The sequence below is a fragment of the Prionailurus viverrinus genome, chromosome D4, assembly GCF_022837055.1.
Source record: "Prionailurus viverrinus isolate Anna chromosome D4, UM_Priviv_1.0, whole genome shotgun sequence".
Classification (NCBI taxonomy): Eukaryota; Metazoa; Chordata; class Mammalia; order Carnivora; family Felidae; genus Prionailurus; species Prionailurus viverrinus.
In genome coordinates, this window is record NC_062573.1 from 59,850,757 (window position 1) to 59,869,878 (window position 19,122).

General features: G+C 48.9%; 1 protein-coding gene across 10 annotated transcripts in view; it reads right to left on the reverse strand.

The window, feature by feature from the left end:
• DAPK1 (death associated protein kinase 1) overlaps positions 1–19,122 on the reverse strand; it is a 188,527-nt gene that overhangs the window by 83,688 nt on the left and 85,717 nt on the right. For all 10 annotated transcript variants that reach the window (XM_047830151.1, XM_047830156.1, XM_047830159.1 and 7 more), the window contains exon 3: positions 3,936–4,157. In XM_047830151.1, the coding sequence (XP_047686107.1) occupies positions 3,936–4,157 (222 nt within the window). The remainder of the gene's footprint in view (positions 1–3,935; positions 4,158–19,122) is intronic.

The window sequence follows — 19,122 nt, forward strand, 5'->3', positions numbered from 1 at the left end:
CACACACACACACATACACATACACACACACACATTTTAGAGGGGGAGTGGCAGAGGGGGAGAGGGAGAGAGGGAGAGAGGGAGAGAGGGAGAGAGGAGAGAGAGAGAGAGAGAGAGAGAGAGAGAGAGAGAGAGAGAGAATCTCAAGTAGGCTCCGCTCTCAGTGTGGATGGAGCCCGATGTGGGGCTCAATCCTATGACGCTGGGATCATGACCTGAGCCAAAACTCAATCGAATCAGCCACCCAGGCGTCCCATGGCTTACAAAATCGTTTAAGAGCAGATCCTGGGCTAGGATTTGACAACTTTGCCTTTGACACAGACACCAAATAGCTTCTTTACAAAGGACAGAAAAGATGCCATTTCTGTACCTCACCCAGGTCATGGGAGGCAGTTTGCGAAAAGGGGAACTGAGTGGTGGTTTGGGGTCTCTTCACCCCAGCTGTACAGATGGGCCTGGAGTTTGCAAGTGACAACTCACACATACAAGTGGAGTCAGGGACAAGTTTTCAAGGAGGGAGCAAGCTTCACAGAAAGCCTGAACGGAAGGGCTACTTACCTGGGAGATCATCCCAAAGCAATCAATCGGATAAATATATTCACCGAAAGACTATTGAAGCAGAAGATTCAGCCAAGTAGCCACTATCATGTCACACGGCTCTTTTCTCACAAATTCTTAAAGTTGATTCTCTCCTAAGTCACCCTATACCTCAGCATTCTTAAGAAAGAAAAGAGGGGATGTAATATGTCACTGATAGCTAATCTTCCCTTAAAGTTATTAGAATTTAGAACAACGATAATTTCCTCAAAGACAAAGATGGCTGTGTCTTCCGGGCGGACCTAATGTTTTGAAGAATCTATTAAAAATTAAAATACTTCTTCACAGCAAAGTACATATACAAATGGGGCAGGCTTGTGATACTTAAACATGGGTTACACTTTCCCTCTGACTGTGTCAGTCAGGGTTCTCCAGAGAAACAAAACCAGTAGGAGACACATACGAGTACATGGAGAGAGAAGGGATTCGTTCTAAGGAATTGGCTCACATAATCATGGAGACTGACAAGTCTTCAGATCTGCAGGGTGAGTGGGCGGGACCCAGCTAGGGACCCAGGACAGCCAATGGTTCAATCCACTCCTAAGGCAGGAAAAAGCCAATGTCCTAGGCTCCAAGGAATGCCCTCTTACTCAGGGTAAGGTTCCATTTAGTTCTATTGAGGCCCTCAACTGATTGGATGAGGCCCACCCACCCAGAAGAAGGCAACTGGTTTCATTCAGTCTACAGATTCAAATGGTAATCTCATCCAGCACCACCCTCACAGACACAACCCAGAATTATACTGGATCAAATGTCTCCCGACACCCCAACTGACACATAAAAGTCACTGACACTTGCCAGTGCGGGCAAAGCAACTGGGACTCCCATCCTTTGCTGAAGGTACTGCTATCCGGTGCAGCCGCTTCAGGAAACAGCTCAGCACTTTCTTAGAAAGTTAAACACGCAGTTATGTGTGACACAGCAATCCCACTCACGGCTCGTGGGTATTTACCCAAAAGAAATGAAAACTTAAGTTCGTACAGCAGCTTGCAAGTGAATTTTTATAGCAGCTCTGTTCACCATCACCAAATACCAGCAACAACCCAAATGTTCTTCCGGGGGTAAATGGACAGACAAGCATCCACGCAGAATACCACTCAGCAGTAAAAGAGAGCAAAGCACCCATGTATGAAACTGAAAAGTAATGTGCTGAGTGAAAGAAGTCTCAAAAGACTGAATATTGTCCAATTCTATTTATGGGACACGTTTGAGAAGACAGAACAGCTCAGCGGTGGCCAGGAGGTAGGGGGGCGGAAGGTGTGTGTGACTCTATAGGAGTAAGACAAGGAAGCCTGCGGGGTAATGGGACTGTGTTGAATCCTGATTTGGGTGGTGGTTACACAAATCTAAACATGTGTTAACTTCCACAACCCTCCCCCGACATCAAATTTACCGTTACGAGATTTTTTAAATTGTGAAAATCAAATGGTAAAAAAAAACAAACAAACAAACAAACTATATATCACCCAATTTATGCATAGGATAAATGGACCTAACGGGAAATGTCTACGGGATGGGGTCAAGCTGAATCCAGAATGTGCACGGGCAGGTGGGAGCCAGAAGGGTTCAGCCAGCAGCCAACAGTTCAGTGTATAGAGAAGATAAGACACATTCCTGAGTCACTGCATACAACCTTGGAATTCTCTGAAAAGGCAAAACAGCTGTGATTTGTAATGCTTTTTCCCCCCCAGGAATTTTGTATTCATGGTCTCTTACAACAGCCTAAAGAGAGGAAATGCAGGCTTATGGATGGTCAAGGACTGGCCTGGATTTTGATCTCAGTTCCGTCTGGTTCTCGAGAGTCACCACACGAAACCGCAGCGAGGATTACACTCTGACTCCTCTCTTTTCTCTGCTGTCCCCAGCAGGGCCCCTTAATCCCCTATGTTCTTAAGGCCCTGCTCTTCCTTAAAGCAGGAGTTTTCCATGGAGAGAAGGGGGATATTTTGTCCCCTAGGAGACATGTGGCATTGTGTGCAGGTGGGTTTAGTTGTCACAGACAGTGGGCAGGGTGCTACTGGCATCTACTGGGCAGATGCCAGAGATGTGGCTAAACACCTTACAATGCACAGGGCGAGCCCCTGAAACAGAATTATCCAGCCCCAAATGTCTCTAGGGCAGAGGTTGGGATCTTTTGTTTGAACGGAAGGAAGGAAACATGTTCACGGCTCACTGTGCTAAGTATTGTCAAATTCTTAACTCTCGTATTTCCTCAAGACCCTGCTGAGATAGCTATTATTAACCCCAATTTCTAGTTAAGAAAGTTGCTGCTCAAACCCACTAAAATACAGTGCCCCTACACCAGAGACAGATGAGAATCTGTGGGCAGCCCCAGGCCCCTCTGATGGCAAAGCCCAGGGAGCCTAGAGTATGATGCCCTCAGGGCTAGTCTGGGCCCTCCATAAACCTCTTTCCTTCCATCCCTTCCGGTCTAGAAATCGCCTCCTAGCCCTAACTGGTCTGCAAACAAGGGGAGCTGTTTGGCTGGCCCAGGGCAGAAGTGAATTCGGGAGGACCCAGGAAACAAGTGGAGCCTGGCATCACTGAGAACCACCCAGGACTGTTTGTCCCTTTGTCTTCTGCTCCATCCATGGCTCCTGCCCTCACCTCCATGGGAGCAGCCCAGAGACATCAGAGGCATTCCCAGCCAGGCTCTCTTAGAGAGCTTCCTACCCCCCACCCCTGCCTCCTCCAGCCTGTCTCTTCAGCAGGAGAGGAGTGGGGCCCTCAAGCAGGGGCCTGGGAACAGACAGATACAACACAGAACAACAGGCTGAGATCAGTTTCCCACAATAACATCCTACAGGCAGGGCCTGCCTAAGAAAATAAGCAAAATGCTTTAAAAACAAGTCCTATAATCACCTCTGGCTCAATTTTACCCTTTTATATAATCAGTGTTGACAATTCCAACAGCTGAAAATGGGGGTGGGGGGTTAAAATCAAGGGAGGTGGAAGAGAAGTAGAAAAACAGAGGGAAGGCAGAGGAACAGCGAGAGGAGAAAAAGAACATAAGCTTAAAGTTTATCATAAAACTCAGCAGACGGATGGCCTCATGACACAGGAAGAGGAGCCCCAAGATTTGGGGGCCTCTTTGCAAGTCGGGCAGGACCACATTCACGGCAGCTGCTCTTCAGCGTCATTCTAGGAAACCGCAGCCAGGCCTCAGGGCAGGCGGTTCACGCTTGTTCTAGAACTAGGCAAAGCAGAGTTATTTCCTGAGGCTCAGCGCTCGCCCCCGAGCTGTCCAGCTGCAGGGACGCCAAGGGCTGACCTCGACCCACTCTGATCCCCACCCCATGCCTCCTCGGCCCAGCCACAGCCACGAAGGTGGCACTCACAGTTCTAAAATGAGGATGACGTCCGTCTTATTCTCATAAACCTCATGGAGGGTGATGACGTTGGGGTGCTGGATCTCCTTCAGGATGCTGACCTCCCGCTCGATGTCCTCGCGGCTCACGCCCCGCCGGCTGGATTTCGTCCTCCTCTTCTTGATAAACTTGGCGGCATATTGCAGACCAGTGCTTTTCTCCCGGCATTTCTTCACGACTGCAAACTGCCCACTGGAGACAGAGGAGAGGTTACAGGTCATTTCTTTATTGCTCACTGGAAAACAGAGGATTTGAGCAAGGATGTGGCATGGGGGAGGAGGGGCTGTGGAACTGTAAGGAGGAAAGTCCACAGTGTGGGAAATTAACAAATTAAGCAGGCATATTTCTTATGACATTTTGGTTTCATTGAACCTGTTTCTTTATGAATAAAGTGGCAAGCAATACAAATTCTTTTCTTGAACTATATTTTATTGAATGGGTTAATAACGTGCTTTTCTGTGCTTCCTCCCTCCCTCCCGTTTCAGATTCTGGGATAGCAGGAAGGAGCTCCCCGACCTGAACTCCTTCTGACAAGCCTTCTCCTGTATGGCTAGGAAAACAAGGGATCAAGACGGGGGAACTGAGAGAAAAATACATAGGGCCCTGCTTTCAATGACATATTTCTAGGACCAGTATTTATCAGTTGAAACATCCAGAACAACAACAATGAAAGCTATGTATTTGTTCATACTTCAGGGATTGATAAGCCATATATACTTAACATTTGTCGGTGGCTTTTCCAGCATCACACACTTCCCTCCTTTCCCAAAAATATCTATAACTAGGGACCCTGCACTTCTGGGGAAGCTAACTCTACCCCCATATATAGATATGCATAGGGTGACTGAGGTTAAGCCAATCAGTGTACTATATCTTTCTGACTCCACTGACAGGCACACGACCTAAGTAAGACCTTTTGGAGGATGCAGAGACAAAGACCTTTTCTGAGACTCTCTTCTGGATGTTAACACTTAACTATATGACCCCAAAAGCCACTTCCAGCCAACTTAGGACTTCAGGAGGAGGTCCACTCTTGGTTTAAAGCCAACCATTGCAGAGGCAGAGCCAGTAGAAGAAAAGAAACCAGGTTTGTGGTAACACTGTGAAATGGCTGGATCAACCCTACCCTGAAAGCCATCTGCCCTTGGATTTTTCAGCAACAGAAGCCAATAAATTCTCTTTACTGCTAATGCCAGTTTGATCTGGGTTTTCAATTTCTTGCAGAGGAAAGCATCCTATCGATATATCCTATGCCACAGCATGTAACCAGAGCCTCCTGCCTATATATAAAAGAGTGCGATAACAGGGGCGCCCGGGTGGCTCAGTCGGTTAAGCGTCCAACTTTGATTCAGGTCATGATCTCTCAGTTCGTGAGTTCAAGCCCCGTGTCAGGCTTTGTGCTCACAGCTCAAAGCCTGGAGCCTGGTGCCTGCTTCAGATTCTGTGTCTCCCTCTCTCTCTGCCCCTCCCCTCCTCTCCCCCCTCCCAACAAATAAACATTAAAAAAAAGAAAAACATAAAAAAAGAGTACAATAACAGAACTTAACAAAAAATAATAAAATAAACACATAAGCAGGTAAAGTCTTGAGAGGTAAGTAAGCTACCCTGAAAGTAACACAAACACAATATGCACACACAACACAACACAAAACCCCTTCCCGTGTCAAAGCTGGCACCCACACTTCTTCCCCAGAGCCCACCCATGACAGGATCTGTGTATTTCTTGGCAGGTGCTGGTGAACTGATATGTAGAAAACTGTCATGGTTACTTTTCACTAGCTTTATTCTCACATGAAGACAAAAGAGAGAGAGAAAATCAAATTAACAGTAACATTTCAATGGTAAAGAAGGGACACTTTACATTACTCATTTACTTTAGCAGCAGAGGTCAGCGAAGAAAAACACGTAGTAAAGGATTATTTTTATACCACTGCCAAATTTTTGCATGACAGGTTATTAATACTCTCTCTCCCCCCGCAGCAGAAGAGCAGAGAGGCTGAAGAATAAATCACACCAGAAAGCTAGCACCAACTGCCCGTAAACTCACGACCCTAAAGAGCCATGGGATCTGTTATGACTTTATTACAACATTTTCTGGGTTTTCTGAAGAGTAAAGAATTGGGCCTTCTCTCTCTTGGAGGGTGGAGGTGAGCAGCAGAGATGGGACTTATGAGGAAAAAAAAAAAACCAACAAAACAGCTTGACTATAAAACACCCCTCTCCCAACCGAGTACCCCCGAAGAGGTCCCCGGATGCAGGGTGGGACAGTGCCCTGGCCCAACCCAGGACCTCCAACCCACAGGCAGCTCGTGCTTCCTGGGGCTGGGCCCGTGCGTGCCTCTCACACGGTCACTGCGACTTTTCTCAGGGGCGGTCAAGATTCAAGGTGGACTCATTGGTCTGAATCATGGTGCTTTAAAAAGCAAAACCAAAAAGCCAGGCAAGCCACAAAGAACTTAAATGCGAGCCTAAATTCAAAGACTATTCCAAATGTGTTTTTAGTGCCAAATGTTCATGGTGACCTTTCCCCCTTTTTTTTTAAAAAAAAAACTTTCTTTTAACGTTTATTTATTATTGAGAGACAGACACAGAGTGCCAGCAGGGGAGAGGTAGAGAGAGGGGGCGACAGAGAATTTGAAGTAGGCTCCAGGCTCTGAACTCACAGAGCCCGACGCAGGGCTCGAACTCACAAACCGAGATCGTCACCTGAGCCAAAGTTGGCCGCTTAACCAACTGAGCCACCCGGGCGCCCCGACCTTTCCCCTTTTAACTATGCGAAGGTGAAAGCATCAAGGCCCGCCCATGCTAGCGACTGGGCCAAGGTGAGGTACTCAGAAATCCACACGTCAAGGCCAGGAGTGTGTGAACAGGCCTAAGCTGACCGCGCTGCCCCCATCCGCAGCGACATATCTGGAACCTACTCCCTCACCGGACAGTTGATCCCTCACTCACATTTCTGGGTCCCCTGAGGGGAAAGCAGGCAGGGATAAAGGCCAGAGGGTGGGAAAGGACCCCCACCCAAGAGAAGATGTGATTTTAGTGCCCACGGCCGCGGCCAGTGTCCTGACTAACCTTGGCTGCAGGTGGTTGAGAGGGTGTGAACTAATTTTGAGGACCACTCTTCTAGACTCATCTCAATGCTATCTCTTTAAAGACACTTTTCCTATTTATCTCCAACTACCCAACCTCTGCCCGCCCCCCACCCCCACCATGCTCCGACTGGTGCTTTCTCTGGCACCTGAGTCCACGGAGCACCTCTGATGATTTCTGCCTGTTTCTTGCCCATTTCCACCCTTCCCAAGAGGGCAATTCCATGAGAACAGAGGCCTGTCTGGCAGACATCTCGTCCCCCGAGGCAGGGGATGCAGAGCTCCTCCAGGAGTTCACACAGGATGCTTATGTGCTGCTCTTGACCTCTGAGTCTAGAATCCTAAAAACCCGAGGCGTTACCTGAAGACGCTTGCCTATAATTCGGCAGAATTGTGTGGGGCTGGGAGCACAGGCTGCCTGTCTGAGCTGGTTCCCCGCCTACTAGTTGTATTAACTGTGGGCTTACATCTGACTTAACACTCTCTGCCTCAGTGTCCTTATCTGCCAACTGGGTAGAATAATAGTGCCTACCTGGGAGGGTTGTTGGGTGGAAAGGAAGGATTAAATAAGCCTATAGATCATGGAAAGTGGTTAGAACAGTGCCTGGAAGGGGTGCCTGGGTGGCTCAGTCAGTTAAGCATCCAACTTCGGCTCAGGTCATGATCTCACGGTCCGTGGGTTCGAGCCCCGCGTTTATTTACAGTTCAGAGCCTGGAGCCTGCTTCGGATTCTGTGTCTCCCTCTCTCTGCCCCTCTCCCACTCATGCTCTGTCTGTCTGTCTGTCTCTCTCTCTCTCTCTCAAAAATAAATAAAAACATTAAAAAAAAATTTTTTTTAAGAACACTATCAGGGAGCCTCAGTGGCTCATTTGGTTAAATGTACAACTTTGGTTCAGGTCATGATCTCCCAGTTCATGGATTTGAGCCCCGCATCGGGCTCTGTGCTGACAGCTCAGAGCCTGGAGCCTGCTTCAGATTCTGTGTCTCCCTCTCTCTCTGCCCCTCCACTCATGCTCTGTCTCTCTCTTGCTCTCTCTCAAAAATACATAAACATTAAAAAAAAAAATTAAGAACAGCGCCTGGCAGTATTAAGTCTTCAATAACTGTTTTCTATTATTAACCTTCGACAACTGGTGCTACTGTCATGGGCTTACGGTTTGTGCTTGAAAGCCCAAAGTGCCACTGGTGCTGCCTTCAAAGTATCACCTCTCGTGGTGCCTTGGCTAGCCTGAGACCCTCTCAGAGGTGAAGCATTCTCTCCTTGACCAAACGCTAGCCAGGCTCCTCTAAGCCCTCTGCTCAGTGACACCCCCAGCTTGGCCTATAAAGACTTGAACAAACATTAACATACTCAAGGCTGCATCCCTGAGATGACTCTAGCCCCCCCTTAAAGTGCCTGCCGGAGAAAACGCAAGGCTTCCAAAAGAACTGACCATTTCTTCCAGAGGACATCTGACGATAGGGCTCCAGTCTCCAGCGTTGGTTTGGGGGGGGGGGGGTTTCACATGGATCGACCCCCCTCCAGCTATTTGTAAGTTTTCACTGCCCTGACTGTCCTGAGCCCCTGCTCACCCCCCTCTCCAACCCCTCATTCTCCCTTTAAAACACCCAGTCAGTCACCTCTGCACAAACCAAAGTTCGTGCACGTCACACTGGACCCTTCCCTTTTGTGACAGTACGTTGCTGATTAAAATTGGTCCTTTCCACTTTAACCAGTGTCCAGCTTTGTTCATCTGTGACAAGAGGACACATTGGGGAAGTAGGCGTGGTCTGGCCGGCCCTGGTCCTGGCTTACGTGGCTCTGAGGGCCACCCCACCCCCAATCTCCAGGCTTCTCTCTGAAAGCTCAACCTTCTTACCCTCTGGGCTGAGGCAGTGTTCCCTATTTTAATGATTTGCAATTCACCATGAAAATGTATGCTTTAAAAAACAAAAGAAACAAACACAACAAAGTATCGCCTCTCAAAACTGCTGGGGGAAGAGAGCCCTAAACAGAAAACGAACAGCACAACTGGGCCGTACTGTGTTTAAGTGAGTAAAACTACGGGCAAACCTAGCACCCGGCTTCATCCTCCAAACACAGCATCCCTGCTGTCCCCACCCCCGCCCCACGTGGAGGGCGAGCTGCTGCCCACCGCAGCCTGGGAAACTGAGTCACAGCTGAGCGAGGGCAGGCAGGAGGCCCACGCGAAGCTACTGGGCCTTAGTGTGCACTTGGTAACTCGTGCCCGGAGCTTTCACAGCAGATCTCCTCCGGCAGGGAGCAAATGTAAGCCAGACCTCTCGGAGAAGAAATTCTTTTCTAAACACTGTAATTTGCTTCATGAGGACTAATTCGAACTGGACTGGCAGTTAACGGCTGCTCCTGACCTCTCTCCTTCCTGGGCAGCTGGCCCTCAGCACACCAGCTGCCACACCCACTCTGGGGAGGGGGACAGTTCCTCTTCTCCAATCCCCCTCCCCCAATAAAACAACTGAAAAAAAGGACTCATTTGGGCTTTTTTGGGCCAGGGCTTCTCAATCATGGGATCCCAGAGAAACAACCTGATAACAGCTGCCGGGGTGAGCTCTGGGCAGGGAGGAAAGTAAATGCACACAAAGGAGCAAGGCCACCTGCATCGCCCGTAGGGGGGCGGGGGGAATCGATGGCCTGAGCTCCAGCTTCCCTCCTGTTACAAACCCCGCAGGCTCCTCCGTGACTGACAGCCCCACAGAGGCTGCAGCGATGGTCAGTGGGTGGTAGAAAATCAGTGCGTACCTGCACATTTAAATTGACAAAACAGAATACGGGTTGATCCTCGCTTTTTGCGGGATCCATATTTGCAAATTCACCTACTCGCTAAAATGCACGCGTAACTGCATAATCAACACTTGGCAGTGCGTTCACGGTCATTTGTGGATCTGAGGTGCCCGACGTGAACATTCCCAGCTGAGGCAGATCAAGGGGACATTCTGCCTTCCGTCTCAGCTTCTGTACCATGTACACATGTCCTCTTAACGGTCTGTTTAGTGCCATGCCTTTGCATTTCTGCTTATTGTTGGTGATACCGCTATTTAAAATCAGCCCCGAAGTGTGAAGTCCACTGTTCATAGGCACAGAGGCTGTGATGGCCTTACGGAGAAAACATGTGCCACATAGATAAGCTTTGTTTGGGCAGGAGTATCAGCGCTGCTGGCCATGAGTCCAATGTTAAGGAATCAACAATACATATTACAGAAGTCCCTTTAAGCAGAAACACACGGAAAACAAGGTTGTGCACTGATCCGATGACAGAAATGCTATGACCAGAGGCTCACAGAAACTTAACCCTGTATTTTCTCTAGAACAAATGGGTCAGTATTCACTAATTCAGTGATTGTGGTAAAGTCGCAAAATATCACTACACCGCAAATAATGAGAATCCAACTGGATGTTGTTTTTAAAAAATGTATTGGGGTGCCTGGGTGGTTTAGTCAGTTGAGCATCCAACTCTTGATTTTGACTCAGGTCATGATCCCAGGGTTGTGAGATTGAACCTCGTGTCAGGCTCTGTGTTAAGTGTGGAACCTTCTTAGGATTCTCTCTCTCTCTCTCTCTCTCTCTCTCTCTCTCTCTCTCTCTCTCTGTCTCTCTCTCTTTCTCTCTCTCCTCCCTCTGCTCCTCTCCCCCCCATGCATGCTCTCTCTCTCTCTCCCAAAATAAATAAATAAATAAACAAATGGATAAAATAAAAATACATTAATATTCTCTGTCACCTAATAACTAACAGAACAGCCATCCAAATTCATTTTGACATAAACACTTTCAATTAAATGTAATAAACATGTATTAACTACCAATGGCCAGACTATACAAAACCAATGAGACACATCCCTACTTTAAAGAGTTTGATACTAAAAAAAATTTTTTGATTCAAAAATAATCACAGATTTTATTAAAAGGAGACAACTTTAAATAAAAGGAGCAAAACTTCAGAAAGAACAACTTGACATCTAATGTCTTTGACTCACTGGTATATCTAATCGAATCACCTTGTAGTCACTCGAAGAACTACAACCAGAATTCTATGCAAGGAGCTTTACACATAATTACCTTATTCATTATCACAACCCTATGAGATTCATATCATCATCAACTCTTCCGTCAAGGAAAGAACCAAGCCTTAGAGCGATTTTTTTTCTACTCCCCTCAAATCTTTCAAGCAAGTAAGTGCCACACTTGAGAGGTGAATCCCAAGCGTATTTGCCTCCAACACTCTATCCACTGAACCTCACTGCTGCCCTGGGCTTGTGTCCATTTTGTTTGAAAGACAGGCCACCCCCCTGGGAAGTTACAGACAGGTCTAGAAATCATTCTAGGAAAGGGCTCTGGGAACGGGAGGCACAAGAGAGGAGGATTGTGGTTAAATACGTTTGGGGAGTGTGGCCTTCTCCTCCCCACTGAAAACTCATTAAGTGTTTTAACCAATGAAAACCACTGTTTTAACATGCTCTGAAGTTCTCTGCAATAAAAAGCAACTCGTGTTTGTGTGTGTGCTTCAGAAGTACTATACTAACAATTAGCAAGAACCACAGAAGGTTCTCAAGGTCAGCACACAAGGATGGCAGGCACACATTTGTGAAGCAGGCGGGTTCTGATAGGTCCATGTAGTGCATTAAAAATAAAGCTGTTGAACTTTGTTTAATTGAGTCGGGTTTGATTGCAAATTCATTTGTCCGTGGGAGTTTTGCTCACTTGGGGAAAGATGACATCAACGTACAATGACAGAAGCGTCACATTCAGAATGGAGAAAGCAACCCGGCCCCACGTGACGATGTGTTCTCTCCCTTTGGGTGGGCACCTAGCCCAGGATCTAACATTTTCCTTGTTGACCTTGATCTAGACACCACATTAGAACAAGTTCCCACCCGGGAAGGGGGGTGCAGACTTTTTTTTTTTAAGTGGCTAAAACAGGGGCACCTGGGTGGCTCAGTTAGGTCAGCAACCAACTCTTGATCTCAGCTCAGGTCATGAACTCACAGTTTCTGGGACTGAGCCCCACATGGAGCTCTGCACTGACCGGGAGCCTCTTGAGATTCTCTCTCTCCCTCTTTCTCTCTCTCTGCCTCTCCCTCACTCCTGAGCGCACTCTCTCTCAAAGATAAATAAATATTTGAAAAAAAAAATACAGTAGCTAAACCAGCATACAAATTTTTCTTTGATTTTAAATATGTCTCTTCCCAGTATATGTTATTTAAAACATTCTTTATGGTAACTATTGCTTTGAATTCCCTCTATTAATGCTGTAAATAGATCTGGTTTCAATACAACGGATGATAAGCTCCATCTCTCCCTCCTACCAAATCTTTGCAATAAGATTTCTTTTTTCTCTCTTTCTTTCTTTTTTTTAATGTTTATTTATTTTTGAGAGAGGAAGACAGAGTGCCAGTCGGGGCGGGGGGGGGGGGGCAGAGAGAGGGAGACACAGAATCTGAAGCAGGCTCCACGCTCCGAGCTGTTAGTACAGGGCCTGACACGGGGCTCAAACCCACAAACTATGAGATCATGACCTGAGCTGAAGTTGGATGCTTAACTGACTGAGCCACCCAGGCGCCCCTGCAACAAGGTTTCTAATTAAGGCAAAATATTTTCTACTTTTGAGTTCATGTATCAACCTCAGCACAATTTTAGTGCTGGCTTATGGGTCATTTGTTTTTCTTGAAGAGCTGTATTGAGAGAGTGGTAGTGGCTTGAATCCTGCCTGAACACTGGAATCACAGGTCTTAAATAAGAGATGAGGTGACAGAAATTATTTTTCAAGGATGAGTTAACATTTATGGCAGGAGAAAAGACCCCAAAGCGTTTACAGACTAATGGGAGAGACGAGCACGTAACACCAGAATACGGGAAGGGCCATAAAAAAGGACGTGGCCACTCTGAACCACCCCAGGGGAGAATGTGAGGTCAGGGGGCCCAGGCTGTGTCCTGAAGGTTGAGCGCCAGCCAAGGGGTGAAGAAAGCATGTGTGGAGGAACAGTGTCCAGGAGGAGAAAACAGGAGCTGAGTCAGGGAGGCAGGAAAGAGCCTGCTTCGTATTTCTGAGAGATGAGGCAATGGTGGAGAAGTGGGCAGGCCCCACAAACTGGGCCATGCCCAGGATACAACAATGCCAGCCCTAACTTTGCCAACACCATGGGAAAGCAGTGACCTCTCTGAGCCTCAGTTTCCCCATCTATGTGAGGGTAATGACAACACAAAATGAGGCCATGCATGTGAGTGTAAGCTGGGTTCTCGAACCACATCGTGCTGGTGTAAAGGATGAAAATTAACAAGATGTCTCAGCTTCATACTTCTCAAAGGAGCCCAGAAGGCATTGTTTCAGCAGCTAAAAAGCAGCACCAAATTTCTTCTTGGCATTTTTCTATGCAACAACTGTGCAATCTAAGTACTAAATCTCTACGCCTTTTTTCTCCTGTTTAGGACTCAACCATTCTGGATGAGGCCTATTTGATTTGCTCCCTTTGGCCCCCAAAGGACCTTGTGGCTTTGCTTTGATGCTGAAGTTTTTGTCTGTGGCAAAGCAGTGGGAAGCAAACCACCCTTTGCGAAGATGGCCTCGGTCAAAGATGGCCGAAGATGGCCTTCCAGCTCACATGCTCTTCCGCAGTGTGACCTTGTCTCTCCCTATCATGAGGTGGATTCTCTTCCTTGTTCCCTGGAATCTGAGCCTTGTTTGACCAACAGAATGCAGGAGAAATGATTCTGGGACTTCTTCCTGGTTCTCAGAGCACACACTCTTGGGTGCTCCCACTTGGAACCCCGCCACGATACTGGGAGAAGCCCGGGCTGTGTGGAGAGGCCATGTGGAGGTGTTCCCATCAACAGCTCCCTCTGAGCTGACAGCAGCTTTAACAGGCTGGCCAAGTGAGTGGCTATTGAACATCTGGCTCATTGAGTCTTCAGATGGTGGGGCACCTGGGTGGCTCAGTCAGGTAAGCATCCGACTTCGGCTGAAGTCATGATCTTGCAGTTTGTGAGTTTGAGCCCCGCGTCGGGCTCTGTGCTGACAGCTCAGAGCCTGGAGCCTGCTTCAGATTCTGTGTCTCCCTCTTTCTCTGTTCCTCCCCTGATCATGCTCTGTTTCTCTGTCTCTCAAAAATGAATAAATATTTTAAAAAATTTAAAAAAAAAGTCTTCAGATGGCTCCAGCCCCACCCCACCACTTAGTGCAACCTCATGAGAGACCCCAAGCAGGAATGCTCAGGCAAGCCACAGAAGCGTGAGAGATCATAGCGAATTGCTGGTTTATGCTTCCACGTTTTATTTTTTTTTGGGGGGGGGGGGTTGTTACACAGCAACGGACAGGTGGAACAGCCAATAAAATATTTCGGATGGTGGGTTTGGCCCATGACCTGGAAAGCCGTGTGGAGGAAGGATTCAATACTGGGGGTGAGAGGCCAGCAAGTGACCAGGATCCCAGACCAGCCTAACGGGAAGGCATGGGAAGGCACAAGAAGGCCCAGGCCATGTTGAGCGCAGGCCCCACCCTGAAACACAGAACCTACTGCCCCGACAAGACTCAGTGCACACACCGCTCCCTCATGTCCACGTGCCCAGGGAATTCCCATGGTGACGCCGCCTGGAGATGAACGCATGTGAGGAGAAAGCACGCTGCCCTGCCGGGTGGAAGCCTCCCCTTCCATCCCAGCCCACCAGTGCCCAGATTTCAGCAGATGATGACAGCTAACCCATCCGGGGACCGCATACTTCAGCACCAAGTTCAATTCCCTTGGAAGGCTTCTGGGTGCAGCCCACACTCCGAACTGCCTCTCTCTGCCCTTTGAGAAGCTGCACACGACAGGCAGGCAAAACACTTTTTAGAAAAATTCAAAGCTGGTGATGATGCTGCTGATGTGGATGGTGAGGGTGATCAAAAACACACAACCCCTCAAAAACTATTTGACATTGCTACCGGGGCTCGGTCAAAATGGCACATGATTGGAAGAACGGGGTTCCCCCAGCCAATGAGAAAGCAGCACAGGTTGCCAGGGTACCGACAGGGGAGGGGCAGAGTTTACCAAGGGCATAAACACCAGTATGTCGCCCCGGGAACCAGAGCAACACAGGAGTCAGGAGTGAGATGCAGAACGCAAGGTGACGCCTACGGGCGGCCAGGAGATGTAAAAGCAATGCAGCGGGAGGAGGCCCGGGGCAGAGAGTGGACCTCTTGGGAGAGCACCCTCCTGGAAGCCAGGACCACACAGAGAAACCCACACCCAGGAGAAGACGGCAAAAGCCTGGACCCAAGGCAAGGGTGGCCAAGGATCTGGCTTCTAGCAGAAGCACGGTGCTGCCGGTGGGTCAAAGAAGCCAGCGTATCGGGCGGCTCGAGCAGCCTCCTTATAATTAAGGAGTTAGCAACCCCAAGCAGGTGAGGACTCAGAAATAAGGAAGATTAGAAAGTCAGCAGTGCATGTTTTTACTCACCCCATTTGTCCCTAGGACACCTCTCTGGACGGGGAAGGTCTGAGATCCATCTGGAAGAGCGTTTCTCAAATCAAGAGATGCTACTCAGAGAAAGGGTTTCACAGCCAAGCAGGTGAGGGAAAACTGTGTGAAGAGAGTCCCACAGGTCTGTACGAAAAGACTCAGCTGACTGCTGTCTCCAAGAGGGGGTATACAGCATTCAACGTTTCAGAGGCTTTCGATCAATAACCACAAAACCCTTTTGTGATTGCTTTGCTTGTTTTTGTTGTTGTTTTTGTTTTGTTTTTTAATTTTTTTTAATGTTTATTCGCTTTTGAGAGACAGAGTGTGAATGGGGGAGGGGCAGAGAGAGAGAGAGACACAGAATGTGATGCAGGCTCCAGGCTCTGAGCTGTCAGCACAGAGCCTGACGTGGAGTCCGACCCCACCAACCGTGAGATCACGACCTGAGCCGATGTCGGACGCTCAACGGACTGAGCCACCCAGGCGCCCCTTGCTCGTTTTTTGTCATGGAGCATTTTGAAGTCGCGTTTTCTTTGGAAAGTTTGCTTTAGTCTTCTCTCCCAGTTAGTTTCTTTATCAGAGCTGGGACTGGACTCTGTATGCACAGTTTCCCTTTAATTTTCAACACAGAGCCACACTCTGAGGTTATTTCCTAAGGCGTGGCCCCGGTCAGGCCGCTTCCTCCTCGGTGCCAGGCAGAGCTACGTACACAGATGGCACTGGGAGCGTTCAGACCCTCAGAAGGGTGGGGGCCCACTAAGTTAGGCCAGGGCGAGGAAGCCGCCCACTGCTTTGGGGTGGCTGTTCCTCTGCCTCCTTCAGGCTGTTGGTCTGGCAGCTTAGAGGAGACAGGCAAATGCACGATGGTCTCAGTCCTGACACAGGCCCAGTACCGTTTGAGACGAATTTTTCTCTTCTTTCAGGTGGTCCATTGGGTTGGGTAGTTTTGATAGGAACTGAGAGCTGGCAGGGGAGCTGTGGAGGGTAGAGGCCCCGAGGCAGAGTGCAGTACTATTTGCCGGTGGGTTTACAGGACAACTCCTGACCCTACTCCACTTTGGACCATGGGAGCCACCACCAAAAGGGTGTGGCAATGACGGGAAGGAGCCCTGACCTTGCAAACCCCTTAGAGTGAGTCCTCAGCAGCAGCCTCGCGGGCCCTTGATTTACACGCGCCTAGAAGCAACACTGCCATCTTGTTCTGGGGGCCCTTCCTTTGGTTACTGTCACTTGTGGCCATACGTCATCTTGCCTGATTCAGATTCGGTCTGTGACTTTTGGAATTTGTACCTCACAGTGACGAACAGGACATCTCCATATAACAGGATTGCGAGTGCTCTGTATGATGGACGGAGGTGTGTAGAATGAGTGGGGGCCCCACTCTAGCTGAGGGCTGGGGGAGAACTCCACCTAATCCATTCAGCACCACCCGGGCTACCAAACTCAGGGCTGGACACAGACATGAGCTTGGTGTTTGTTTTTTGTTTTTTTAAGCCGAAGGGAAAGGAAGGAAGAAAACAAGTATCAGGACAGTGCCATCTGATACAATCTAAAGAGGACCTTCACCAGACAAATAAAACAAACAACAACACTCCAAACATTTGCTCCAAATATAGTTAAGTCCCACAGTGGGACCAGGATTGCCCTTCGAGTCCAGTATTCTGGAGCGTACAAGGCCCTTATGAGGAAAGGGTGTCATGCCAGGCCAGGATCGGCCCTCCCATTTAATCAATGGTGACCTCGACAGGTGACTGCAGACGTGGGTTTCCCGCCCCCAAAGTGTGTTCAAACCACAGTGGGGGTTTGGGTGCCCCGCTGAGACTCAGAGGGGTCAGTCCCTTATTTGCTCATTCTGACTTCGGCATGCTTCCCCTGGGATCAATCCCAGTGTTTGTTCACCCTGACTTTGTCATATCATCCCTATTCAGCTTCTGGGCTAAAGTGAACTGGGTCATAAGGTACGATCTGTCCTCCAGGCAGCAAGCTCCTCTCAGGGGGAAAGAGCTGAAAAAGAGAGCAGTAGGTTCATATAACTTTATGGGGAAAGAGAAGAAATACAGGAGCTGAGCTGAAGTCCCTTCTCCCGTGACCGAAGAAGAAAGTCAGTTTCATTCATGTGGAGATTCAAGATGGGGAAAGCCAGCCAAAGGTAACATGAAAAGTAAAGTTCAGCCAAGTCTAATGGGCACAGGTTGTAATTGTACAACCATGGCACCCAGTTGCATAGATTCAACGAAGCTTCCAGAAACTGTGATAATCCTCCCAGACATGGACTCTGCCCGGTTCTGGAGCATGTGAGACGCTTCACAAAGATGTCTGGATGTTTGCACATCTTCCTTCTCAGCTTAGGTAGAAGTTCTATCTGCCTATGTGCTTTCACGGACAGGTCTGGTAGACGTGCTGCCGAGGGGAGCACGTCACGGGCAGGTCTGGGCCCCCCTCCCTCCGCCATGCTTTGTCATCAGAAGAATTAGCTCCGCCTTATCCCCAAAAGCCAGGTCTATATTGAGGAATATGGACTTGAGTGACCTTGGAAGAGATTAAAATAAGCTTGGCATCATGTGGCTTTCGGCACAGCCTGAGGACCGATGTGCTTGGGAGACGCTGGACACAGGCCTGTCTGGCTCAGGAGACTGACTACAGCGGAGGATAGTGGCTTCCTCATGGTGTTTCTTCCCAGGGCCTGCAAGAGTCCCGGACCCAGGTCTCTAAGAGGCACTTAGCAGTTGTCTGGCTCTCAGCCCGGCCGAGAGGAATCCTTTCCACAGCGCTCTTGGCCAAGTCCTTTCCCGTGATGCCTACAGATCCATCACCTTGGCTCTGAATCAGGTGGGGACTCACCTCACAGAGGAAGTCTAGGGAGAGGAGAAAACAGGCACTGAGGGGGTCACTTCAGGCCAGCAAGGAGAGGCTGGCGGGGAAAGTCACTGCTGGAGTTACCTGAAGAGAGCCACGAAGATAAAACTGAAAGATGATAAGTTAAGGAGAAACCAGAGCTCCCGGGAAGTCTGAGTCTCCCCTCAGGGGAAGCAGAACACCCTGGAAGCCTGCCACGTGGGCTGACCTCACCCCTGTGATCGGACCCGAGCAAGCACGAAGCTTATTATCAGAGGCAGGGGAGGGCTGTGAATCCCACGGCCAGGAGACCCAACACACAGATGACGTCACTTCTCCCAGGAAGTGGCGTTTCTGAGGCGCAGGTGACACTAACCAGGTCTTAGGTCAAACACTACAGAAAATGAACACACCTCACGTGTATGAGGTATGAAAGTGATACCTCCTGAAGCAGGGATTGCAAACCCATTCACCTTTCTGTGTGTGTGTGTGTGTGTGTGTGTGTGTGTGTGTGTGTGTGTGTGTTGGGGCGGGGGGGCAGCGGGGAGGTGTCACTTCCTAAGAAAATGTGGAATCTGAATTCAGGGGGAGCTCTGTCTTACGAAAACACAAATTTCTGGCAGGCAGGGGAGGGAGGTATTGCAGAACTGAAGGGGGGCTGACCTCTGCAAATGCCTCTGTTGAGGTGTGTGGGAAGTCCTTCCTTAGCTGCCTGTGGCATGGGGGGCTGCGGGTCCCTGCTCCCCTCCCCACACCCATGGCCTCTGACTCTGCAGAGCCTCC